This window comes from Ictalurus furcatus, chromosome 17 (assembly GCF_023375685.1).
Source record: "Ictalurus furcatus strain D&B chromosome 17, Billie_1.0, whole genome shotgun sequence".
NCBI lineage: Eukaryota > Metazoa > Chordata > Actinopteri > Siluriformes > Ictaluridae > Ictalurus > Ictalurus furcatus.
In genome coordinates, this window is record NC_071271.1 from 25,290,808 (window position 1) to 25,307,646 (window position 16,839).

Below are 16,839 nucleotides of genomic sequence, written 5' to 3' on the forward strand. Positions count from 1 at the left end.
TATATAAATATGTTTGTGTTTGTGTGTGGCCACTAACCACAGTGCTCCTCGTCGGCTCCGTTAGGACAGTTTTCTTGGCCGTTACAGTGCAGCACCTGGGGCAGACACACACTCATATTTCCACACGGGAAGTGGCCAAGTGGGCAGATCTCAGATGTTAACCATGTGCTACCAAGCCCTGCTGCCGAGAAACACCCACCCACACACACACACACACACACACTCATTTACACACTCATTTACATACAGATTTACAATGTCACTTAAGATTCGTCGACTGAATAATCAAAACTGGACTCATTTTGATATGAAAAGTTATTTAAAAAACCCCATCAATTTGGCATTTTGATAAAGATGGAGGTGCAAGCAGGACATTCCAGCTTCTCAGTAATTATCTTTCTCTATATCAAGTGTTTCCCCAAAACAGCTTTTTGTTCTGTCGAGATCACAAGAAAACAAGAAAATAATAAAAATAATAATGCATGGCCTCTTAGGGCTTCTATACTACAGACCAGTTTTCAGATAAAAAACATCACTGAGCTTGTCCGGGACCTACAGAGACCGTGGATTTCCTTATGAAGCTGTGACTGTACATGGAAGAGTTAATACAGTTCTAAAGGCAAAGCCAATCAGTATGTAGGTTTTTAGATCAAAGCTCTTTATATCTGGGTGGCATGGTGACTCGGTGCTACCGCACAGCTTCAGGATTTCCAGCTCAGCCCCGACCTGAGTTTCATACAGTGTGTTCTCCAAATGTCTGCACGAGTTTCTTGTTCACTCGCAGGTACTCATACTAATTAGACATGATTATCCTGGTACCCAGATGGTGTGGAATAAACTTTCCCCTGGCTGTCCAAACAGCTCAATCACTAGTATTCAAATAAACACTGAAGACTTACTTCTTCACTATACACTTGAATCAGCACTTATTGAATCTACTATAAATTATTTCACCTAATTATCACTTATTTAATCTTTTACAAATGTGTTTACTTTTGATGATGTACGAACCTGCTCTAACAGAGGAGGTTTTAGCTCAGTAGTATTGATTAGGCCCTGGCCTAGTGACCTAACCCTGAGGATATGTTTGTGATAGAGACTACATACCACTTCTACAACCTGCTCTGGATAAGGACATTTACTAAATGCTGTAAATGTAGAGCTAGAGGGAAAAGCCAAATCTTTGCCCTAGACAGCAGGGTAAATTATACTCTCTTGGACTCCTGGTAATGGGCTTTGGGGATCTACTGATGATACGGGGGAAAAATGTAAGCAGCTTGACTAAGCATGTTGTCTAGCAACATTTCTATCAATATTCTGCATCAATATCTTGCAGAATATACCTCTATAAATATTATACCTACAGTATATGCATATCTGATATTTAAATTCTGTAATATACAGCGGGGGGAACTAAGTATTGAACGCGTCAACATTTTTTTCAGTAAATATATTTCCAATGAGGTCATTCACATGAAATTTTCACCAGGCTTTGGTGTTAACTCATGAAATCCGCAAATATAAAGACTTCACAACATTCACAACAAGGTCTATAAATGAAGTTATGTGTGATAAAGTGGAATGACACGGGAGGAAAGTATCGAACACGAAAGTAATTATACCTCCTGTGTGTGCAAATGAATATCAGCTGGGTTAGTAAATTGGTATTAAATCTAGAAATCCACACATATAAAGAAATCCACACATTAAAGTCTATAAATGAAGTTATGTTTAATAAAGTGCAATGACACAGGGAAAAACTTCTGATTATTCTTCTGACTCGCTGGTCAGAAATCTTGCGAGGAGCTCCTGTGCGTGGCCGGTTGATGACGGAGTGATGTTCCATTTGTGGATAACGGCCCCAATGGTGCTTACTGGAGGACTCAGAAGTTTTGAAATACATCTGTATCCGATTCCATCGATATGTTTCGCAACAATAAGGTTGTGAAGGTCTTGGGAGAGCTCTTTGCTTTTATCCATCATGAGATGTTTCTTGTGTGACATCTTGGTAACGAAAAGCCTTTTTATAGCCCATCAATTTACTAACCGAGCTGCTATTAGTTTAAACACATAGGAGGTATAATTACTTTCGTGTTCGATACTTTCCTCCCGTGTCATTCCACTTTATCACACATAACTTTATTTATAGACCTTGTTGTGAATGTTGTGAAGTCTTTATATTTCCGGATTTCATGAGTTAATACCAAAGCCTGGTGAAAATTTCATGTGAATAGCCTCATTGGAAATATATTTAATGAAAAAAAGGTTGACGCGTTCGATACTTATTTCCCCCCACTGTCATAAAGATGTTTTTTTGGGGTTTTTTTTTTTTTCTTTTCCAGTTTGAAATGGATGGAAAGCAAGAACAAAGACAAAGCGTGCAGTAATGCTAAACACATGACAAAAACTTGAAATTAACATCATCCCAGAACAAGAACAAAGAAAAGTTAAGGTCGCATTTCCTAAAATCTAGATAGAGATTTGAAATTTTAATTACATGACCTTATTAGACATTTGCATAGAGTAATTACTATCAATTATGGCTAACATCAAGCAAGAACAAAGTCATATTTCGTATGTCTTTCAGAGAGGTGAAGCAAGCGAGCGGATAATATCCAAGTAAATAAATTTGTCCTGTCATTTTACTTTTATGTTTTATAGCATGCAGCACATCCCAGAGATTTCACACGCATTTTATGTGCTGTGAATATTATCATAAATCAATACGAGGGCTAAGTAGATATCAGGAAGTGAACCAGCGTTCCTGGATCTGATCAAACTGAACATACCAGAAGCTCTTGGGACTATTGGGTACACGTCCAAAGTCTACCAAACACATCGTATGTGTATTCCATGTGCACAGACCTGAACTTTAAAACTTTATTGGTTATGGCCACTTTTACTTCACTTTAGCCTTTAAGCGAGACGTATACCACAGCACTGGTACGTTCTCGAGCCTGCTTGTTCAGAAGGTGTTGATTCATTTCCTTTAACAGCAGCTCTGACAGTTCTGGCCATAAGATCCATCGCAGGTTTACAATAATGAGCTTATTCTAATACATTATCGTTTCTATAGTAACAGGGACTTCTATGGCAGATGAAGAAGACAAGAGAAATATGCTGCTATGATAAGCCTTTACACATTCTCGGATTCTTGGTAACGTAACAAGCGGAGAGGCTGGTCAGGGGCCGACTGTTCATAGCTGCTAAAACATACAGTAAGTGAGGAAAAAGAATTCAATTGTCTCTCAGACGTTCCACAACCATTGTGCTTTATACCATACATAACAACCAGCAAAAGGACTAGACAAAAGACACACTGGTAAGTGTGGAGGAAAGTGGAGTACATGGAGTACATGTAACACAGTACAAGTAATACAACACTACAAACGAGACAGTAAGTTGTTTTCTGTCCATTGGCGTTCAGCTCCAAGCATTCAATTCAAATTCACTTTCTGTATTGATCTAACCACCTGACGTTCACTGCAGTCCAGATGGCAAATGCCAAGTATTTTCATTCTGAACTAGTCCTTGGTCAGCAGTAAAGTTTTTGGCAGAAAAGTAAGCAATTTTTATTTTTTTTTTATTTTAAAATGTTATTTAATGCTACAAAATGTTAAAACCCAGGATTGTTGAGATAAATACAAACACGTATACAACAGCGTTTAATATCAATCCCTCTCTCTGCATACACACAATTATAGGTCTTAATATTCAATTATTTATCTTCAACGATATTCAGTAATCATTATCAATCATTTTAGTAAATCCAGTGACACTAAACAGCGACGTTTTGTTTAAGCGAAATTAAACTTCTAAATGGTCGAGGTCATACGTTTTTGACTGTATTTCCTGATATTTCTTTAGTATACTGATACTAGTGATAACTTTTACATCACTAGCTACATTCTGTGTAAACGTATACGCTACAGTCTCATTAAACAGACTCCGAAATCTTCTCCGTGTCAGCCAGATGACGATGAACTCCCTCTCATGATTTCTGAGTTATGTTGCCTTTTTGCTTTTGGCTTGCTTTTGGTACTGTGGCTGTAAAGCTGCATTGAGACCATCTGTATAATAATAATAAAAAAAAATAATAATTAAAAAAATCTTCTTTTTTTTTAATTCAAGTGCAAATTCTTTAACTTCACTCACAAAAGGATTAAAACCATATCTTTGAAATAAATCAAAGTTTAGCTTGGGATTTACAAAGCATGTCTGAAGCTTGAAGCCAGTCAACACAAACGTTCTTCTCATTCCTTTTAGTAAGTCACACACGCCGTCTCTGCCTCGTCCTTTGGATTTTGATACCAAAGACTGCCCTTTGAAATAAAAGAAATACCCAATCATGTCGCTGACCTGTTGCCAATTAACCTCATTAGTTTCAAAATGTTCCTCCAGCTGTTTCTTTTTAGAAACACTTACGTTTCCATCCTTTTGTTTCCCCCGTCCCAACTTTTTTTTTTTTTTTTAGACGTGTTGCGGACATAAAATTCAAAATGACCTTATTTTTTTTTCCTTAAAAGGGAACATTTCCTCCGTTTAAACATTTGTCATGCTTTCTATGTTCTACTGGGAATAACATACGCGTTTACGAGATTCGCAAATCATCGCACTCTGTTTTTATTGACGTTTCACGCAGTGTCCCAACTTTTTTGGAACTGGGGTTGTATATGTCAGTGTATATGTATATGCCAATCTTTTAATATCAGTCCAATACTTTACTGTGTCTAATACTGTGGATTGTGATTTTTTTTATTTATTTATTTATTTTAACAGTAGACCTATATTATTTTAGTAATTGAGCTGGTCAAAAGAATTTTAAGCCCTTAAAACGATTCATTGACAAGAAGACGGTTGAGAACGCCTGCTCTACACCAATGCAAATCATGACGATCCACCACCCTGCAGAACTCAGCAACAACAACTCGCATAACTCTACTACTCGGATGCTTCCGAAGGTTGTGAAGTAGTGTATCAGATGTGTTAAGTTATATCTGCTGGAAACGACATCTCCAGGGCCAAAGCACAAATCATGAAATGCAGTGAAGTCCCAACTTTACTCCATGTTCTGGAGGCTTTCAAAGACAAAGGCTTTCACATACTTAAAAAGGTTTTCCCTAATACCATAAACAGGTCATGAAGGTGTCCTGATATGGCTGCAGGTTTTCATTCCAACTATTTAATCACCTGTTTAATCACTTTATCTTGATGTTCAATCAGCTATAAGTTGTTGCTCCTGTTTATTTGGACTTCTCTCAGACATCCAACCAGCAGCCAGCCACAACAGCTGTTTGTAGATATCACTGGACAACCCTGAAGCCCCCCCCCATCCCCCCCCCCGTTCTGAAGGAATCCTTAAAAGTCCCATGTCGGTCCCTATAATTGTCCTCCTCTTGGAAAATTTTCCATTCAGAACCTTTTTTTTTTTTTTTTTTTTAAGAACACTAGAACTACTGACCTTCCAAAGAACCCTTGAAGCCTTTTCTCTCGTTATAGTTGTCCTTGTTATTTCTGACTTTATTATGAGGACGTCAGCCTTTTATAATTCTTTTTTTTTTTTTTTTTATGACATGTCACAAAATGATTGAACACGTACGATCTGTTCTAACAAAATGTCCTTATTTTTAATTTGACATGCTGTAAAACCCTTAAACACCCTTAAATAAGCAACGTCACAACGGCAGACCAACACCTGTCTCCCACATGTTAAGGGAAAGACGAGAGTTGTTCTTGTTTTTGAAGGGTCCAGACAGTGCCCTGATTCTCATCTCATCAAATTCTAATTTGAATTTAATTATATTTTGTATAGCGCTTTTAACAACAGACAACTTACACGGAGAAGTCTGGAAAATCTCCCTCGGATGAAAGAGAGAAGAAAGAAACCTTCAGAGACACCAGATAGTCAAAAAAAAATAAAATAAATAAAAAATTAAATAAAAAAACATGTCGATCAGGAGCACCTATTACTGCATGTAAAAGTTTAATACCTTGAGGAGCTTAGTTTCAACTTTTATTTCAAATCTAGTGATGGCTCTGGCTTCCAAAACGGCCACGCTCATCATTCTTGCTTATCTTTCTTTGTCACAAGTGGCACTTTTTGAGAACAACAAAAAAAAAATGAAACTCAAGGCTAGCGATCTACTCTGTCTAGAAATACAAATTTCTCTCTTTCCCCAAACTGCTGCATTGTCATCATGCAACCTTCACGTCTGTGTGAGAGCAGAATTTCATTATCCATTCCTCTACACTGTTCAAGAGATTTCAAATACATGGATGTGTGATCGGGGGGGGGGGGGGGGGGGGGAACGGACGATATATTTACTGCTTGTATTACTGTTTAGCGTCTGGCAATGAATTTATTTCCCAATAAACACTGACTTGTGCACTAAATGTGAATTAACAATCCAGTGTGGGAATGGTTTTCCACTCTGAAGATCTCGGGGTGCATTAATTCGTCCACAGATCAAATTTTCCTTTAAAACCAATTTCCAAATTCACATCAAGACAGCCCTAAATCAAAGCATAATCTGTAGTGGCCAAGAATCAATCACTATTTAGATTACTTATTACTCTATCAAATGTCTGGCAGTGAAGACCAACAATTATCTTTTATTAATATAGTATGTTCACTCTTTAAAAAAAATGCAACTCAAAAATGCAGCTTTTCCACATCTGGGATATCGCGGCACTGTCAATTAATTCAGGCTGCGTTATACGTTCTCCACCACGTCATCAATGATAAAGGAATTGATGAATTCACTCTGACACGGAGAATATGCCACCTGAACCGCGTGAACAGGTCGAGCAGAAGTGTGTCACACTGAGGGTTCCTAAGGTTACGGGTTCTGCTTAATTTCCTTTCCTTTCTCATGGAAACGCTGAACTTTTAAACATCTCTCACACACACAGATACACACAGACACCCACACACACACACACACACACACACACACACACACACACACAAAACCAGTTGCACTGACATTTCAAATATAGAAACTAAGTGAGACTGTGTAAATGTCAGAAGCAACCATAACTATTATTATTATTAGTAGTAGTAGTAGTAGTAGTAGTAATCGTAATATATCCAGCAAATGGATTTAATTAAAATGATTTAATCTGACATCAAACAGTACAAGTCAAACGTGATTTTTGGGAGTTTAGCTTAGTTAAAGTAAATTCTATTTGCCATAATAATAACAACAACAAAAACAACAACAACAACAACAACAATAATAATAATAATAATAATAATAATAATAATAATAATAATCATCATCATCATAATAATAATCATGCAATCTGTACATAAAAATACAAATAATTAATAAAAATTTATTATTAATGTGCTGTTTAACGGATTTGTTTTTCTTCTTCCTGTTGTTGTTGTTATTATTATTATTATTATTATTATTATTATTATTATCGCTATTATTTATTGTATCTATATAGATGTATTATCTATATTTTTATTATTATTATTATTATTATCATGCAATCTGTACATAAAAATACAAATAATGAATAAAAATGTATTATTAATGAGCTGTTTAACGGATTTGTTTTTCTTCTTCCTGTTGTTATTATTATTATTATTATTATTGCTATTATTTATTTTATCTATATAGATGTATTATCTATATTTTATTATTATCATTATTATCATTATTATTATTTATGTTTTAATCTCCAATAATAAGGAAGGATAGTTGTAGGGCTTCTTCCTCACCCCACACAGTGCCTGGTCTTACCTCTGATTGTGGTCATGAACACGAGGAGACACGGCACCGCTGGAAGAAGAATATCCGAGCAGAAGGAATATCCGGCGCGGTGACTGACCGAGCTCATGATGGCTGTGTGCACAGAGTTCCACTCAAACCTCAGCTTCACACACACCTTCTGCGCGTCTCAGCTTCACACACACCTTCTGCGCGTCTCAGCTTCACACACAGTCTTCTCTAAGCTCCATGCCATGAGCCCTGAATGCAGCATGTTCAGGAGGAAAGTGCTGACACCAAACCACTAAAGTGACTGAATGACTCTGAACACCTCGCTCGGGCTACACACACACGCGCGCGCGCGCGCGCACACACACACACAAACACTCACACACACCCACACACGCACACACACACACACACGCACACACACACACGCGTGTGCAAACACGCACACACACACACACTCACACACACACACACCCACGCGCGCACACACACACCCACACACGCGCGCGCACACACGCACACACACCCACACACGCGCACACCCACACACGCGCGCGCACTCGTGCTTTTCGGTAATAAAATAATATAATAAGACATAAACGCACTCCACTCTATTATTTATTTATTTGTTTTCCCCAACGGGAGTCGTTTCATAAAGTTATTATGGAGAAAATTACTTTAGTAAATAAAGCGGTTGAAGTGACAAACCAATCAGCTATGAGATGATAATAATAAGAAGAAGTAGAAGAAGTAGAAGAAGAAGAAGAAGAAGAAGAAGAAGAAGAAGAAGAAGAAGCAGAAGCAGGGGAGAGCGGGGTATGTTGTCACACGTTTCACTCTTCTTTACATTTCCTGGGCGTGATACACTACATTCGAATAATTACCATACCATTTATACCAAATGAAGGAATAACATATTAGGCCCACATTTTGTATTTATTATATGTTCTCATACCACAGTGCAGTTGAATCCTTGAATCTGATTGGTTAGAAGGTGTGCATTATTTTCATATAGCCAGAGGTCTCGGACAGTAGTTCTGCCTGTAACATGGCCAACGGGTTTATATTTAATGTTTGAATTTAAATGGAAATTTAAAGGACACAGTCAGACACATTCACACATCACGGGCAATTTGGAAATGCCAATAAGTCTTTGGACTGGGAGAGGAAACCGGAGTACCCGGAGGAAACCACCGAAGCACTGGGAGAACATGCAAACTGTGTGCACGCGGGCAGAGGACGCAGGGAGTGAATTAAGGGTGGTGGTCTGGGGGTGGTGGTCTGGGGGTGGTGTCAAAACAAGATGGGGGGGGTCTTGAAATTTTCACATACTACTAAGTTTTATAGTGAAAAATAGTTCTGAAAAGAAAATGTCAATATAAATTTGACACCCCTCCCCCCTAAAATGAGCCATACTATTGTCAGACTCGTACTATAATGCATGAGCGTGCCCAGTAGGCTAAATGCAGGAAATACCACACACACGGTCGTGCAGTCAGTTGGCCAAATGCAACGGAGATAGCACAGGAGATACCGTAAATGTTTGAAAGACACGTTTTCTTGGAAAATAAATGTTGTGATCTAAATATAGATGTATCTCAAGCATAAATTTCCTGCACCGTTCGTTACAATGAAATGTTTAAGGTGAAATGATTAAGATGAAGTTTACCTACTGTCTTGAGGTGACTTTAAGTCTTGGGTGTGAATGAAGCGAGCTGATAAAACACAGCAAATTTAAAGAGCATACAGTATGACTCTGAATTTAAACAAATATTTTACGACCACCAAAAACGTCGACTAGACCATATACGTCACTCACCGCGTGTATATTAACCGGCGCTTATGCTTGCGCAGGAAGTTACGTCCTTGACTATAGTATCAGTAAGGTATGCATTCTCTCATGATCGTCCACTCAGCAGGCATTCGTGGCACTATTCGTCAAGTGTTGTGTTCACGTGAATGTTTTTAGAATATGGCACCGTGATTCACCGAAGAACGTATCTGCATTACACAAACTGATTTTCAGTGAAAAACAAAGACAAACAAAGGAAAATGTAATCAGTGGACTCATTGATGTGGTGACTTTTTTTATTTTTTTCGTTAGGAGACGATTATTTCTCATGTATGAAAGGAGTCACAGGTGTCTCAGGTCTCAGTCACAGTGCTTTGTACAGACAGAGAAAACTGACAGAAAAACTGCAGTCAAGAAGCAGGTCCCTTACACAGACAGACTGCAGAGGGGCTTTGAGCTCATGCCCTTTCACCCTAATGGTGCATAAGTACTCTCTTGGCAGGCGTTTATAATTATTATGATTTATATGACCTTCTGAAAAGAAAAAAAAAAAAGATGTACACTTATGACTCAACCGCAGCACGTTGATAAACAATATCCTCTTCAGCAAGGCACAACTGGCTCAGCCGGCTTCGGGAACTGGTTTGGGTTGGATTTGGTTCTAAGAGCTTCATAGCTACAGTCGCAGGAGCCTCCTGTGATGCATGGGTGGCTTATCTTCACCCTTTCAGCTACAGATTAGAGCAGGCTGGGAACAAGATCCAGGAAGACCTTGCATCATGAAACAGAGCTCACCTTTTTGTGTGTGTGTATAGAGTCTAGCTATGGACTATCCTCTCATGCAGGGTGCATTCCTGCCTTGTTCCCAGTGTTCCCAGGATATACAGTGTCCTCCACTAATATCGGCCCCCTTGGTAAATATGAGCAAAGAAGGCTGTGAAAAATTGTCTTTACTGTTTAACCTTCTTTTGTTTACAAAATGCACAAAAATACTCTGCTCTTTAACTCTATTTATTATAATATATTTAACTTTGCCACAATTATTGGCACCCTTTTGGTAAATACTTTGTGCTAGCTCCCTTTGCCGAGATAACAGCTCTGAGTCTTCTCCTATAACGCCTGATGAGGTTGGAGAATACATGGCGAGGGATCTGAGAGCGTTCCTCCATACAGAATCTCTCCAGATCCTTCACATTTCGAGGTCCACGCTGGTGGATTCTCCTCTTCAGTTCACCCCACAGGTTCTCTATGGGGTTCAGGTCAGGGGACTGGGATGGTCATGGCAGGACCTTGATTTTGTGGTCAGTAAACCATTTCTGTGTTGATTTTGATGTATGTTGTGGATCATTGTCCTGCTGGAAGATCCAACCACGGCCCATTTGAAGCTTTCTGGCAGAGGCAGTCAGGTTTTCATTTAATATTGCTATTTGATGTTGCCTAGTAACGGGGACGCTGGGGAGTTTAACGCCGCTCCGGCTGGCTCGTTTTTAATTTGGTATTTTTGAAATGAATTGCAAATTCAGTGTAAATATTGCCTGATTTGATTATTTAGTGTTTTAGTTCAGTTGGATCGTTGTAAGTTAATGGCATTTTTATTTGTATTCTGTCACGTTTTACTATGTTCTGTCTGGAGACATTGCGATTCGAATCACAGAGATGGCTTTAAGATTTCTCTGCTGATAACCATCGAACTGCTTCAGGTGGATTACAGTGAAGTCTGGCTGAAGTTGGCTGCTGTCCACGCCGAAAACACTCCATCTGAATAGCAAAGATGCAGAAATACTCAGCAGGCGAAATTTACCGGCTGTGGGGGAGCTATGAGCCTCCTGTAGAGCTCCTCTGCCAACGCGAAATTCTTTGGCGTCCAAAATACATCCATCAAGGATCTCGTCAAAAGACGGATAAAGTGATGAAGAAGAATGAGTTCAATACTATTCCCTCCCTCTGGTCTCTAAACCGCCGTCACTCAATGATCTCTGACAGATACGGTGTTGGCTGCGGTGTACTATAGCCTCTCTGCCTAGGTCAGATGTGCACACTGAAATTTGGATTATACAATATCCGGTCTTCCACTAACAAAGCAGCTCTGGTCGGTGACTTTATTACTGACCATAAACTGGATTTTCTAGGCCTCACAGAAACCTGGCAGCAAAACAACGACTATCTACATCTTAATCAGGCAGCCCTCCGGGATTTGTTTACATCTGTTAATCCCTGTAAATCCTGCCTGATCAAGCCTCCTTTGAACTGCTGGCCGTCAAACTCCATGGATCTACACCCACAGTTACTGCGGTACTGTACAGACCACCTCAGCCTTCAAAGGAACTTTCAACTATACTAACGACTCTGAATACAATGTCTCCGAATGGGATCCTGATGGGTGAGTTTAACCTCCGTTTGGATAATTCTTCCAACTTATTTAGAAGACACTTTATGGCCATGCTTGATCGCTCTGGTATTACCCAATATGTAGACTTTTCAACCCACAACAAAGGCCATATTTTAGATCAGGTCTGCTGCACCGGTATTCCACCGAGCCACATCAATGCTGCTGAACTACCCATCTCAGACCACAAAGCTGTGCTGTTTGACACCTACCTGCCTGTCATCAAAACAAAAGTTCTGCGCGTCATGTCATATCACAACGTTAACAAGGTCAAGCCAGAGGAGTTGACCGCGCTAATGAACTCCTATCCCTGCCCTGCTCCTAATGCTTCATTAGGGGATCTAGTGAGCCATTACAACTCCTGCTTGTCTTCTGCACTTAACAGTCTTTGTTCACACTGCACCTTGGAATACATCTAAACTCCGACAGATGAAGTCCATGGGTCGGCATCTGGAGCGGTTATGAAAAAGGACTGGTCTTGTGGCACATAAAGAGATGTATTCTGATCACGTACTTCAGTACAAAAATGCCCTTTCCGTTGCAAAAACATCATATGATGCAAATATCATCAGTGCGGGAGAAGGAAACACCAGAGATCTTTTTTCCACCATGAACGGACTACTGAAACCATCTGATAACTCCATTCATCCGAATCTCTCTGATGAACGCCGTACGGCCTTCCTGAAAGTTTTCCACTCTAGCATTCATCAAAGATTGACTTGTTCGATTAATGAGCGAAAGGAATCATGCTCGCTGAACCCTACGGGCCCTCCACATACCAGTGCATTTAGTCATTTCAGTCTCCCAGTGGAAAGTAGCATCTATACTAATGACTTGAATCTCATCATGAAGTGCAATTCCTCCACCTGTCAACTGGATCCTGCTCCAACCAACTTACTTAAAGTGTGCCTGCCCTCTATCTCACCTCTGATACCTCGATAATGAACACTTCTCTCACCACTGGTGTAGTCCCCTCTTCATTAAAAACCGCCACTGTCAGGCCAACACTGAAAAAGCCAGGACTGGATCCTGATGACTTCAATAATTATCGACCGGTCTCTAACCGTGTGGGGCACAGATTAAAAGTCTGAGAGCACGGTTTACACATTTTTTTTTTCTTACTTGACACTAGGGGGGGCTCCGTAAAAGGTTAAACAATAAAGAGAATTTTTTCACAGCCTTCTTTGCTCATACTTACCAAGGTTAAATATATCATATATATATATTATATCACCTCAATGTCCCTATTCTGAGGGTGTCGTTAGTTGGGCAGTAATTTCAAATGGCAAAATCTGTGAAACTGTTTAGTTTATATTACTTCAGTTGTTAGCCAATAACTAAAAAAAATACTAATTAATTAATTAATTAATTAATTAAGGGATGTGTTCATTTAAACATTGAGAAATCATAACACTGACCTTTTAGGAACCTCATTATAGCACAACCGCTGTGCAGGACAGTGTTATTTGACATGTACTTATCCGGCTGCACTGTTTTATGTGAATCACCAGAGTAAGTATTTGGAACCAGGCACGTGCACACATAGACATCAAAGGGGGCTTGAACACATGAGACACACAGACAGGCAGGAAGCAGCTCCTCCCAGCTCCTGTTCCATAAAACAATTCCTCCTATTCCTCCTAATGTACTGTACTTAATGGAGACACTACAGGTGACTACAGTAAAAATTTGCGTCTAATAACCTCATCACAATCGCCATATTGATATGCAAATTAGGCGTGTACTAATTAATATGCGCCACTTTGCATATATTTGAAAATGCACTGCGGGTGAACAGGATAAACAAAATGACTAAAGCACATCATCACAAAACCTCCCCAGTCACTGACTTACATCGAGTCTTTTCCGCTGAAATGTTACGTTTAAACATGCACGTGCGCTTGTTTTGTGTAATTTAGAAGAAATCTACAGATGCAGACGGAGGGTAGTAGGCTTAAGACAAACACCATCCAAATGTGTATTTTGGAAATTTTCTTTCCGTTAGAGTAAAAGAAGACGTGGAAGCAAAACACACCAAAAATCTCAAAATTGACCACTACATGAAAAAAAAAAGTATCTTTTGAGTGTCAGGGAATGAGAATAAATTGATAAGGACGTCAGCGTTGTGTTGATATATTTAACGTTTTGTTAATTTTTTTATTTTTTAAAAAATAAATAATTACGAAATGTCCTTTATTTCCACTTGAGCTCCTTCCTCCCAAAATATCTGTGCACGTCCCTGTTTGGAAAATATTTCAGGAGGGTTCAAACCTAACACCAACCCAAGCTACAATCTCTCCATGACTTTTTTTTCCTAAGACTGCAGCCGACAGACAAACCCAGAGCTGTGTAGGTCATGTCAGAATTAAACTGAACCCCAGTTCTCAGAATGCACTGCGGCCTACAAACATGGCCACCACGGCCTACATCCCCAAACATGCTCCATGTCACACTTCAACTCACCTGATTAGTGACTCTTTGCATGTGGACTCCATCATACGTGCTCACGTGCGTACATACACATACTATAAAAAAACAAACAAAAACAAAACAGGGTGTGAAGTGTCCCCCTGTGTTTCACTGCTGATATACTAAGCCTTGTTAATTTTCTGCATGCTATTCTAATTATTTAAATTTCTTTTGATCTTACTTGTTTTCTGGTTTTTGGAATCCGGTTTTGTCTGCCCCAGTCTATTTGTTTATTGCCTGACCCCTTGCCTGTTTTTAACCAAAACTCTCACGTATCATTTAGGATCTGTTTGCCAGGTGTTTATTTTTTAAATAAAGCATTTACCTGCATCTGTAGCTGTATCTACCATCTGACTGTGTGGATGCAGGACCCACACAAATCTCGACAATGGAAGTTTACAGGTGTGAATAATCCTTAACTGACTTTGGTCATAAGTAAATATATGTCATTTCACTAAAAAGAGAATGAAACACTCTGCTTTATCAAGCCGAGCTGGCTTGTTTACATTTACAGCATTTGGCAGAAGCCCCTATTCAGAGCAAGATGAGGGTTATGGGACCTGCTCAAGGGTTCAGCGGTGATAGCTTGGTGGTTCTGGGATTTGTACTCACAACTTTTTGATGAAATGCTGTACAACTGCTATCCAACTTTCCCTGGACGTTTTTCTTAATGTTTTCAGCAGGAAATTAGTTGGAAAATGGACAGAACGTTTCAATCGAATTCACTTGTCAGGAAGTCGTATCAACTGGGAGTCTGTCCGTAAAGCCCCATTACAACATTTATGCTCCACACTCGGTAAAAGACCGCATCATCATTTGGAGAAACGGAACGACGTCCTTCGCACTTACCACAGCATGTCGAATGCAATGCAGCTTTGATTGCACTTCGGTATGGCTTACAATCAGTTGTGTAAATCCACATGTATCGTCTTTCTGCAACGTGAAAACAATGCTATGGAAAATACAGGCCTACAACGTACACATTTTCCGCACGTCACTACTGAAAATCACAGGTGCACTTTGTTTCTCTTATTTGAAGCAGTACAGAAATGTTTCAGTTAAAGAATCCTACATAGGTCATTTAATGCCATGTGTTTAGCAGGGGTCCATGTTAGTCATACTGTGTAGGGAACATTTTTAGCTCGAAATGAAACCCCGCATTATCCACAGTTTCATACTGTCAAGTTTGTTTATACGGAGGCAGCGAAATGAATCATTTTTGCCAAATGCACTGAATCCACTTTGATCTCTGATCTCAGAATCGATTTATTTGCCAACAGTGATTTTCAGTTGTACTTATTTAGGGTAGCAAAGTTAACACGGTCCAACTGGGGCTCATATTTTTAAAGTGGTGTCGAGCAGCTTTTACCGAAATAACACTGACGTAGTCACGTGCTGTGCTTCATCATGCTACGTTCGATACAGTCCGTTTTAAAATGTACGAGGACTTTACGTATCCGGTATTTTAACGTATTTACGTTTAAGATACGTTTTTGAACATTGTGACATTCATTTAAAACATTACAATGTTGAAGACTGTTACTCAAAATTATACACTGTAGTCTAGTGCAAGTTAAAAACAAAACAAAACAAAACAAAAAAAACGAACTGGATACAGCAGGTAAACCCACAAAGTCGGAAGAGAATTTACGACAATTCAATGTATAATGTGTGCTAAAAACACTTGCTAAGCCGTGGCGAGCATCCAAAACTGACAGAACAAATGATATTGTTGTGCCTGTCACATCCTTTGACGGCTCTACATTATGAAAACATAAATATGCAGCATTTCAAAAAATGATTTAGAAACTTTCCTAGATTTCTAAACTCGTCTAGGCTTTCTCTGAAGATGACACTGGGTAAATAAAGAGCCAGCTTAACAAACGAGGCAGGGGAAATGGCCACTCTGAATGAAGATGTTTTATGCAGACTCTCCAGTGTGTTGCATATCAAAATGACCATTGTGTTTTCAATAAACCTGAAAACGGGGTGAATCAATCCCCAGTTTCCCTCACTATCACCCCCGTCTGGCGTACATATCAAATCCAGAGATTGACATCATCTGCAAACTCAGCATGGGAATTTGTCAGAAATGACCTTCGTACAGCATCTGAAACAGATGAAGCGATTCCACAGAACATTTTTCATCCTCTCTGGATATTGCCTTCATTTTATTTATTTATTTATTAAGACATACACTAAGATAACTGATGGATTATTACCAACGTTAAACCCTGTGCGTGAAAGAAAGTGTCAAAGAAATATAGCACATCACTTATGTGATATATCTAAATGCCTACCTAGAGCTTATATTCGGTTATACTCTGTTATCATGCACAGTGGTGTGTCTAGCATGCTGAACTGACCTCTTACGTTTACATTCATTCATCTGGTTGAAGGTTTTACCCAACTTAAAACTGGAAACAGGACCAGACACAACACATCGGTTGAGGGATAAGGGC

At 39.3% G+C, this 16,839-nt stretch overlaps 1 protein-coding gene across 2 annotated transcripts in view; it reads right to left on the reverse strand.

Annotated features, from left to right (window-relative positions):
- Positions 1-8,738, reverse strand: part of rxfp2b (relaxin family peptide receptor 2b) — a 46,004-nt gene extending 37,266 nt beyond the window's left edge. The window contains exons 1-2 of one of the 2 annotated variants that reach the window (XM_053646803.1): positions 7,755-8,738; positions 38-178 (exon numbers count right to left, since the gene is read on the reverse strand). In XM_053646803.1, coding sequence (XP_053502778.1) covers positions 38-178; positions 7,755-7,851 — 238 coding nt within the window. In that variant the 5' untranslated portion in view covers positions 7,852-8,738. Of the gene's footprint in view, positions 1-37; positions 182-7,754 lie in introns of both variants that reach the window. The other variant, XM_053646802.1, reaches the window with a different exon arrangement.
- Positions 8,739-16,839: the final 8,101 nt, after the last annotated feature.